Source organism: Mobula birostris, chromosome 7 (assembly GCF_030028105.1).
Source record: "Mobula birostris isolate sMobBir1 chromosome 7, sMobBir1.hap1, whole genome shotgun sequence".
Taxonomy (NCBI): Eukaryota; Metazoa; Chordata; class Chondrichthyes; order Myliobatiformes; family Myliobatidae; genus Mobula; species Mobula birostris.
Window position 1 is genome coordinate 184,233,529 of NC_092376.1, and position 11,229 is coordinate 184,244,757.

The 11,229-nt window shown below is 46.5% G+C and overlaps 1 protein-coding gene across 8 annotated transcripts in view; it reads right to left on the reverse strand.

Annotated features, from left to right (window-relative positions):
* LOC140200617 (protocadherin-1-like) overlaps positions 1-10,694 on the reverse strand; it is a 514,369-nt gene extending 503,675 nt beyond the window's left edge. For 4 of the 8 annotated variants that reach the window (XM_072264178.1, XM_072264182.1, XM_072264184.1 and 1 more), the window contains exons 1-2: positions 8,858-9,327; positions 5,587-8,598 (exon numbers count right to left, since the gene is read on the reverse strand). In XM_072264178.1, the coding sequence (XP_072120279.1) occupies positions 5,587-8,598; positions 8,858-8,926 (3,081 nt within the window). In that variant the 5' untranslated portion in view covers positions 8,927-9,327. The other 4 variants (XM_072264180.1, XM_072264179.1, XM_072264177.1 and 1 more) reach the window with 4 other exon arrangements.
* Positions 10,695-11,229: the final 535 nt, after the last annotated feature.

The window sequence follows — 11,229 nt, forward strand, 5'->3', positions numbered from 1 at the left end:
TTCGCCAGCCCCCAGACTCCTGCAGGCTCGGATTCAGACACGGACACACAGACATTAGGCCTTAACTATCCCAGAGGACTTGTAGAGCTTTGCAACCTCACGTAAAGGATCTAGCATAATCAAAGACCCTACCCACCTCAGAAATCCTCTCTCCCCCACCACTCCTTCCCTGCCATCAGACAGAAGATACATTAGACTGAAAAAAATTACCATCAGGCTCAAAGACAGCTTCTATCCCACTGTTTTAAGACTATTGAATGTTTCCCTAGAATGTTCCACGGTCACCTTGCTTAATGGTTGCAGTCCATGGCATAAAAAAGGTTGGGAACCCCTTCCTTAGATGGGCTCTTGACCTCACAATCAACCTCGATATGACCTTGCACTTCATTATCTACTTGCATTGTACTTTCTCTGCAACTATTGCACTTCGCACTCGATTGCTGTTTTACCTTGCAACGTTGCAATGAATTGATCTGTATGGACAGTGCGCAAGGCAAGTTTTTCACTATATTTCGATACACATGACAACAATAAATTGACCTACCAATATAACATCTTGCCCTCTTGCAAAAGCCCCAGTTAACAGTTTACTATGGAATTCATTGCCACAGACGGCTGTGAAGGCCAAGTCTTTGGGTATATTTCAAGCAGAGGTTGATCGGTTTTTGATTATTAAGAGCTTCAAAGCTTATAGGGGAAGGCAGAAGAACGACACTGAGAGGGATAATAAATCAACCATGATAGAATGTTGGTGCAGACTCAATGGGCTGAATGAGCTAAGTCTGCTCGTATGTCTCTGGTCTTACACCAACAGAGAGGCAAAGACCTTTCACTACCTACCAACGACACCTTTTCATGCATAAAGCTGGACAATGAGCCCCAACAACTAAATTAAACACATCCACAAAAAAAGAGTTATTGCAACTTGTTCTCAACCTTATACTCTTTCCTAGCTAATCACGGTGGCAATCACGGAAAGAAAACTTGTCCATGTTCCTAGTTACTAAAGCTCATTTTAGCAACCTGGTTGTGGGAGTGAGAGAGGTTGGATAACTCAGCACAAAAAAGCAAACACATCTAAGTGAACTGCTGACTCATTTACACTTACTGCCCACCACCTCAAGCAATGTAAGACAATGTGAAGCACAATGTCTCGTTTGATCTGAAGTTAATCTTCACACCAGCACCTGCCCATCACAGAGGGTGGTCAAATCTGTCTCCACCACAATGCACCCTTTTCATTCCACTGCATTTAACTACCAGTATGTCAACATCATTGGTTCAAATGGTTCCATTTAATATCAGAGAATGTATACAGTATACAACCTGAAATTCTTACTCTCCACAGACATCCACAAAACAGAAGAAAAACCCCAAAGAATGAATGACAGAAAAAACAAAGGGACCCCAAAGCCCCCTGCACATCTCCCATGCACAAGCAGCAGCAATCAGTCACACAAGACTTTTCATCTCTCCCAAGCATTTACTTTACATTTACACTCCACAATTCATACCTACACTGACAAATCACTGTGCTTTCATCTGCCCTGCGGCTACCTAGAGGAGTTCCTCTTGCCAAGACTCAATTTACCATTTCCTATAGAAGCACCCTACGGACAGAAACTCTTGCACCTAGTGTCACTTTATGAACATACGATCCGTCTATAAGTTAATCTTATGTACATCCACACACAGTTACTTGTACATTTTGTTTTATAAGATTGCTTTTAATTTGATAATTCTGAAGAAGGGTCTCAGTCTGAAAGGTCAGCTGTTTATTCACTTCCATAGATGCTGTCTGACCTCCTGAATTCTGTGTTGCTTTTATATTTATTTGTTTTTTATTATCAACTTCGTTATGTTGATTGTGTTTTTTTTATTCTGCACTAGGTCTGGAGTAACAATCATTTTGTTCTCCTTCACACTCGTGTACTGAAGAATGACAATAAACAATCTTAAATCTTGAGAAAATACCATCAATACTTTGCCAATCCTCAGTGAGATTTAATTTTTTGTTCATCAGTTTCCCATTCTCAATTTAGGTTCATATGGTTCAAACCTCAAGCCTGCCCCAGCCCTGTCTTGCCTTCAAACACTGTCCAACAAATAGATTTCTCCACAACACTCTCCCTCTCTCTCATTGTCCTCACGCCTTCCCATTCCCCAGCTCTCATTGTCCTCATGCCTTCCCATTCCCCAGATCTCATTGTCCTCATGCCTTCCCATTCCCCAGATCTCATTGCTTGTGCTTCTTCCCCTTTTGCCCAAGAAAAAGTAACAGTGCTTTTCGCCTAAACACCTTCTAGCTTTAGAAATTATTCCCAAACCTTTCTTTTCTGGTATCTTCAAAATCCATCTTCTTATGTTCTGATTACAGTACAAAACTCAATATATTGTGAACGGCTGAGAGGATCATAGGGTCTCTCTGGCATCCATCGGGCACACTTATCAGGAGTGCTGCGTTTGTAAGGCCCTTAGCATTACTAAAGACCCCACCCATGCATCCAGCATCCTCTTTGACTCCAATGTAGCCTGGAATGAACAAGAATGGTCAGGATGGGAAACAGTTTCTTACCTCAGGCTTTTAGGCTTCAGAACTCCCTGCAGCATCACATTCAGAGTGTCACTGGCTAATCTGTTTTGTACCTTACCATATTTAATTTATGCACTTCAGTTTATTTATTTATGTATCATCCATCTGTAGGTTTCATCTTACTTTCATAAGTTATTATATGTTATGCATGTTGTGCATACTACAGTATCTAAACTCAGGTTTGGAGAAACGTCCTGTTTAGACGGTATATGTGTGTATAGTTGAATGATAATAAACGTAGCTAAACTTGACTTGTAAATGTAGCTGACCTTACCTCATGAAATTTCTTGGCAATATTTTGTACACTATAGGTTTTAAGGTGTATGCCACCCTAAATGTATAGAAGAAACAGATCCTTCATTGTATTCATGCTGACCATCAATGGGATTTTACACCAATCCCACAATCCCACTTTATTCTCTCCACATGCCTTTCATGGAGTCTATCACTCAATGCATCAGAAGTGAATTAGTGGCCAATCAACCGATTAAAATGCACACCGTTGGGATAATGTAGGAAACTGGACCGCCCGTAGGAGTAACCCATGTGCCCACAAGTAGAAGGTAAAAACTCGACAAAGTGAGCAGGGTCAGACTCAAATCCAGGTTACTGAAACTCTAAGGCTCTATCAACACCTATTAACATGCTATGCAGTCAGAGACAACCACACCCTGAAGTAGTTGATTTCAAGTTCTGCTCTTAAAGCTAATCTTTCCATCACAGTGCTGAGATACTTGGTGCACTCTCAGACACTCTGTTAACTAAATCAATGATCCGATGACACCCAAATGGAGCTCCAGTTCTCCTTACTGTCCTGGCCAATTTGTAGCCCATCATACTGTGGCATCACTAATGTTTCCATGACCTTGGATATAAATTAACTGCCATATTTGCATGGTGACTGAATTTCTTAGATACTTCAATAACTGCAATATACTTTAACTGTAATGTACTTTGGGAAGATCTTGGAATCAAGAAAGGTGTTAATGTTAAAACAGGAAATATAAATTAACACAAAGACATGGTAGAAATCTTAAGTAAAACATAAAGAAAAGGAAATGCATCAAGACAGCATCTTTGTAATGAGAAATTGAGTAAACCTTTCAGGTCTAGGACATCTCATCAGGACTGTGAAAGAAGGAAAACAAGATAGTTTTAAGTTGCAGAGGGAATGTGTGAGAGATGGCTGGCACAACTGACATATTTGACAACTGACATATTTATGATAATATGCCTTACTAATGATATTCTATTTGACTTCTCCATCACTCTCCCATCCTTCGAATTGGAACTAGTTTCCTCTCTGACTTAGTTCTAGTCAGCAGACATCAATTTGAAATATTAACTCAATTTCTCTCTGTACAGATACTACTGGACCTACACATTATTCCCAGTTTTTTTCATTTTTATTTCCTATAGACACAATTTTGCTCCCAGTTCAACACACAATTCCTAATGTGATTTAGCGTCATATCAATGTATGAGTGAGAGACAGAAAGAGAGTGTGAGAGAGAGAGAGAGAGAGAGAGAGAGAGAGAGAGAGAGAGAGAGTGAGAGAAGGACAGAAGACTGTTAGCAACCCACAAAATGCTGGAGGAACTCAGCGTATCAGGCAGCATCTGTGAATAGAGTAAACAGTCAACCTTTCCGGCGAGACCCTTCTTCAAGATTGTTGGTGTGTTTTTATGTGAGAATGAAAGTTAATGTGTAAGTGAGAGAGAGAGAGAGAAAGTGAGCATGACAGAGATTTCTCCACAGATATAACACTTGGCAATTGTCCAGCATATACAATAAACCCTAGCTAATGGATCAGTACTGACATTACACGCACTTAATATGTAGCAAACAACACAAGCAACTAGCCAATCTGATCGGCATAGGCAAGGTTCCAAATTCAGATACTACATTATACATTTATTGCGGAAAGGGTTACATACTAATGAAAGTATAATTTAGTACTGTGGCTGAGTGTCTATGTTATGCGATAAATAACAAAGCACCCTGAATGCTAAACTGAACTGTAACACCACCAGAAGGAAATTTCAAAGTAAAACAAGGCAGTCAAGAAATGCTATCCTTTGCAAAGAAATAAGACATAATTTCAAATAAGCCAGTTCTTTCTATTGAATCTGAAGTGCTACCAAATTCTTACCCATGGAAACGAATGCACTAATCAGCTAAATACTGTTTTTAAAAAAGTGTTGATACCACTGTCTGTTTGCAGCTACGAATCCACAAGTGGAGGGCGAGAAAAATATCGCTCCATTAAAAAAAAGCAAACAAGCATTTCAACGTTTTTCCCAAACAAGGCTCCTTTAAAGGGGAAAGCGGTTCTGCAAAGACACTCAATTGAAAAAAATACAGAGAACTGGCGCACAGATCTGCGAATGAGCGGACGCCACAGACAGAAATAAATAATAAATACAAAATAACTGAATAGCTTAAGTTCATTTCTAAACCACGAGTTCTAGAAAAGATGCTGACATCAGACCAATTCGAATCATAATGGTTATTACTGGGGATAAGTCATCTCACTAACGAGGCAAAGCAATCCCAGACTGAATACCGTAGGTTTCAATAAGAATGCGTGACGAGCTCGAAAGCAGGGGCGTGAGCCGGAATTTAAATCTGCCGGCTCTTAACAATCTGTAATGTTATAGGCCGGACGTGTGCACGCACGAACCACCTAGGGCTGTACCGGTTTTCCGGAGGAATATTGAGAGGGGTGTTCCATCCTGGCGTACGCCCCTGCTTTCTGAGAACGCACTGCACCGTTTCAGCTTTTAACATTGCATTACAGTGCAATCATGAAAAGGCTTGAAATAATAATTAAAAAAAAAACAAATCGCACGCAGATTTTAAGTTATCCACATTAATGACACGGTAAGAGACTTGCATTGTTTAAACATTAGTCAAACTCGCCCCCCTCCCGCCAGGTTTCGTTAATGTTTGAAGGGACATTCGGTGCCAGAGGCACACACAAGGCTGCCTACCTGTTTGTTGTACTTCGGCGGATTGGTCTTGTAGCTGTAATCTGAGTACTGGTCCGAGCCAGTAGAGTTGCTGTCCCCAGTCCCGACGAAGGTGTTGGCTGCGGGCAGGTCTTGCACGACTTGGTGCTTTTTCCCCGCAGTCGGCGACTGCGGGTGCAGCTGGATGGAAGGGAGAGGAGAGTTCGACCTGTAGTGTCTCCCTAGGTCGGGGCTACCCGGGTTACAGTTCAGCGGCAGGTGAATCCGTGGACTGTCAGTGCTCGATTCGTTGATCAAGTTGAATTGTAATCCCCTCTGGGTGCCGCTCTCCTCGGCGTCCAGAGGTTTGGAGGGTTTGGATGGCTTGCTTTTCTTAACTTTGTGCTTGGTATTTTTATTGGTCTGTTTGGGTGTGTACAAATCCTTGGTTTCCTTTTTGCCGGCCTGGTATCCACTCTTGGCTTCCTTCTGCCTACAGTAGCGGATCAGGACCACCACCACGATCACCAGCGTGACTGCGATAATCCCAGCGATCACTCCGAATAGGACGTTGCTCCGTTGCTTGCTCTTCTCGTACTCGGGGTCTCCGGCGATGTCTACGTTCAGCGGGGTGTTGAGGCTGTGGCCCACCAGGGCTTCCACCAGGCTAACGTTGGCCATGGTGTCGTTGACATACAAGTGAACCAAAGCAGTGGCGAAGCGGGCTGGCGTGCCCCCATCCCTCACCTGAACCACAAGCCGGTGCAACCCGTAGTGCCTGCGCACGAGTTCCTTCTCCAGGGTCACGTTCCCGACAGCAGAGATGCGGAACAGGTCAAAGGGGTTACCTCCAACGATCTCATAAGTCAAGTTGGCATTGGGGCCAATGTCCATGTCTTCGGCCTTGACTCGTTCCACTGTTGTGCCAATGGAGGTGAGAGGACTGATGTGTTGGAAGGAGGAATTGGATGGTTGGGTGATGAAGGGTGTGTTGTCGTTTTCATCCAAAACATTAATGATAACACTGACATAGGCGGACCTGGGGGGCATTCCGCCGTCTATTGCCTTCAGCTGGAAGGTGTAGGTGCTCTGGCGCTCCCGGTCGAAGGAGATCCGAGAGAGTATGGTACCCGTGCCGTTCTGGATCTCAAACTCGCCATTATCCGGTTCTACGAACAGGGTGAACCGCGCATTCGACTCCTTGTCCAGGTCCGTCACCGTCACCATGCCCACTGGACTGGACGGGGGCAAATTCTCCCGCACCGAGAAGTTGTAGGCGTTAAGCATGAACCGGGGATCGTTGTCGTTCTCGTCCAGCACATTGACCACCACGGTGGCCGTCCCCTTCAGACTAGGGGTCCCCTTGTCGGCGGCAGCGACTTTGAACTCGTAGCGCTCCCTCTGCTCGCGGTCCAGCACCGAGATGGCTCTCACCTCGCCCGTATCCGGGTTAATCTGGAACAAGTTCTGGATGGCCGGGTCGGGATATAGGGAGTAGAGTAGCTCGGCGTTGCTTCCGCTATCGGCGTCCGTGGCCTCCACACGCAGCAGCGAGGTGGGGGGCCGGTTATTCTCCAAGATTCCCACCTGCATGCGGCTCTGCGCGAAGCTGGGCGCGTTGTCGTTCACATCCACCACCTTCACCTTTAGAGTGTTGGTGCTGGAAAGAGGTGGGTTGCCCGAATCCACTGCCACGATCTGGATCAGGTACTCGCGCACCTTCTCGTAGTCCAGGGCGGTGGTGGTCTGCAGGAAGAACTTCTTCTTCTTTTCGCTGCTCGACTCACTGGCGGGCTTCAGCTGGAAAGGGACGTCCCCGGCCACTATACAAGTCACCGCCGCGTTCTCCCCCTCGTCGCGGTCCGAAACTTGGACAAGAGCCACGGGGGAGTCGACAGGCGCGTCCTCGTCAATGCTGGCCACGCCGTCCCGGTGAGTGACCAGCCCAATGCCTCGGATTTCGATTGCCGGCGCGTTGTCGTTAGTGTCCCGCACCGTGATCACCACCGACGCCCTGTCCTGTTTGGGTATGGGGCCCTTGTCGCGGGCGTGCACGTAGAACCGGAATTGGCTGAATTGCTCGCGGTCCACCGGTCCCTGCACCGTGATCCAGCCGGTGTTCTTGTCCAAGCGGAGTAGACGGCGGGCATTATCCGCCGCCTGGGCGAACGTGTACTCGATGCGGGAGTTCTCTCCCATGTCCATATCGGTAGCTCTCACCTGCAGGATGGAGGTACCGGCGGGGCTGTTCTCCTCTACCGTTCCTTGGTAGGCGTACCTCTCGAAGCGGGGCGCGTTGTCGTTAATGTCCAGCACGGTAACCCGCAACACCGAGGTACTGCTCCGGGGTGGCTGACCCCCGTCTACCACCCGCACAGTCAGATCGTAAGTGTCCCGTTGCTCCCTGTCCAGCGAGCCGGTGACGATGAGCTGAGGCAACTTCTCGCCATGTTCCTCGGCCACCTGTAGGCTGAACAGACCCTGTCCCTCGTTGCCCAACAGTTCGTAGCCGGCGACTCCATTAGTGCCGGAGTCGCGGTCGCTGGCCGTGGGGATATTGACCAGAGTCCCCGGAGGTGTGTGTTCCGGAATGGAGATGGAGATGACCGGAGAGCTGAACGTGGGAGTGTTGTCGTTAATGTCCTGCACCGAAATCTTGCCTTCCACGAGCACTGTGGCAGTGTTGTACAAGGTGTCGGTGACCGAGATCTCGAACTCTAGCTGGCACTCGGTGGGGCTCTCGCACATCATCTGCTCGCGGTCGATGGGGGTCTCGGTGGTGTAGAGGTTGCCTCCCGTCTCGTCCACCCGGAGGTAAGGCTGGCCCATTTCCAACTTGAATAGCCGGTTCTCTCGCTCCAGACCCAGTGTCTCGCCCGGGTTACCGATCAGCGTGTTGGGCGGCTGCTCCTCCGGGAAGGTGAACTTCACCGAGCCCTGCGCCACGCAGCCGGGGACCGGGTACAGGGCGACGAGCAGGGGCAACAGGAGCAGCAAGCCGCGAAGGGAGGGGGCGAGCGGCCGGGCCATCGGCGTCAACAAGTGCGCTGTCAGCTGTGAAGTTGGAGGGGTGGTGGGAGGGGGTGGGTTGAGGGAAAGGGAGAGGAAGGGGAGAAATAGGGGAGTAAGGAGGGAGGGAGGTGGAGAGAGTGGGTGGGTGAGGTATAGGGAAAAGAGTGATGGTTGGAAGGGAAAGAGATTTCAAAAGAAAAACAATGAATAAAAGCAAATTCACAAATCCAGCTGAAAATATTAACAGAACTATATATTACATCCTGTAAATGCTGTGTTATAACAAGAATTAATCGCTCACATCAATACTGCAATGCAACTTATTTGAAGAGAATACACCGAGTTCCATGCGGCTCCGAGAGCACTCCATTTCAACAGCGAACGCAAAGGTTCCAGCAATGCCTGGCTCTTAAAGTGGATACCAGTGAGGAAAGAAGCTGACACTCCCGCGTTCTACAACAAGCTCCGGACCCGGCTGAGAAAATCTCATTCACTGAAACAATCCATTTCAGAAAGCCCTCCGCTTGCAAACGCCGGGGAGGTTTTGTGGGTCTGCTTACACTAGAGTGCACATGCAGATAACAGAGCGGGCAGAAACCATCGCTGGCAAATTCGGGGAGGGCGGCTAGGGATTAACATCTCCCAGGACTGTATGGGGTGGGGAAAGTAAGCATAGGAGAGGGGGAGAGGGAAGAATAGAAGAGAGAGAGAGAGAACGCACAAAGCTGTAGTCTCGGTGTGAGTACACACAGTGGCAGAGGGAAAATGAGATATTGCTTCGCTGTTGCAATGCCGGGCGATGGGAATGAGGAAGTAGGGACGATAGATTGTAATCATTTTAAACACAAAATCCCACGCTAACATTACGCCTTGCATTCACGGAGCGAGCTGCGCAGACATTATAATAAAATCAGTGGGAATCTGAGATATTCCTCCCGATCCGGTCCTTATTAAATCAGAAGCGGGTTCCCTCTTTTAAAATGACCGAGGTTTTCCAACCAAGCTACTGTATTTTTTTCAGCAAGTCCGATCTTCCGATATTAAACACTGCGCGTACTCAGTCGCTCTAAAGCCAAGCTTCGGATTTTAGCAGAGACACGATTTAAATGCACCTCCAGTCTTGCTAATCAAACACAGGTGCATTTTCACTCTTAAAACACACGTAACACAGGGTCCGTGAAATTAATATAATTTATCCAAAGAAGCAACCGAATTTTTTTAAAGGGTCTCTGTTGCAATGTCCCTTACCTCGGCGAGAGAGTGGGTCAGTAGCAAAGCGAAAGCCTGCAGCAATGGGTCTGGGAGTTTTGCGTGTTTTTTTCTCTCTCTCTGCTTGGCGCTGTCCGCTCGCTTCCTCAATGTTTCTCTTCCACCCTCTCTCTCTATTTCTCTTCCACCCTCTCTCTCTCCTTCTCTCCCTCCCTCGCATTCACTCCTCCCAGTGAAAGCGAATCAGTCTCGCAGTTTTTTTTTTGCCTCGCCCGCCCTGCGCGTCACAAGCCGTAACTAACTCAGCTCCGTGTAATCGGGGTGAGGGGTGTGTGAGTGTGTGTGTGTGTGTGTAAATGATTCAACCCAGTCAACGTCCACACTTGTTTTTAATAAACAAACTCTTCGGACAGAACCAAAAGCAGATCAAAACATGCTACACACACACACACACAAATCGCATGCACATTAAATATGCGAGCGATCCGGGTTCAAATTAAATAAAATTAGGCTAATAAGTTCTTTTGAAAAAAAATCTTTTAAAAATCCGGACTAGCAACATGTGATTATAAGAGACTGAATCTTGTTTTACCGCATTCCACTGGTTAGAGACTTCAGGAGCTCGGTGCCGTTAAATTGTTTCTTCCCTCAGTTTACGCATTGTGTTATTCTTTCGTAAAAAAATAAAAATCCACCTCGTTTTCCAGAAATAAATCTAAACCTTTACGGGTAGATTCTCCCGATCGGTTCCTTGTCGCGTGTATCGCGATGGATGAGTGTACGGGGATCCCTCTACAAATGCATTGAGTCAAATGAAAGAGAGAGATTCCTCGCTGAACACCTTACTGGTTTCTTCAGAGAGCGAGCGAGCGAGAGGGAGAGAGAGAGAGAGAGGGAGAGAGAGAGTGGTGCTTGTATACGAGGGAGCTCTCGGCTTTCCAAGAGCTGTTTATACAGAACGCAGTCACTACTTGTTGCAGCTTTAAAGGAACCCCGTTTTAACGAGAGAGAACGCCATCTACAGTCAACCTCGCAAGAAATTCTTGCCTTAACTAAATTCCACGCAAGAGGATGAGCGATTTTCGGACAGAGACCCCACTAACTTTGTATTTAATGCAATAACTCATCTAATGACCGCTCAGCTACAGACCATTTGCTCTTATAAAACAAATAATTCAGCTGTTTTAAGTTGCACGGCGTTTTTTTTTAAACCACAGTCCATATTCCCTTTAATGGTTTCATATACAACAGTACACTACACCTCTTCGGCTCGTATGATGATGTGCCGACTTTTTAACCTGCTGTAAGATCAGTCTAAAGCTTCCCTCCCGCATAACCATTTTTCTTTCATCCATGTGCCTAAGAAACTAAGAAAAAAACAAGTTTTAGTCTATTTAAGGATTTTGCTCGTGTTCGGAGGGAGTTGAGCAACATTTTACCTGCCCTTCTTGACACATTGCAATG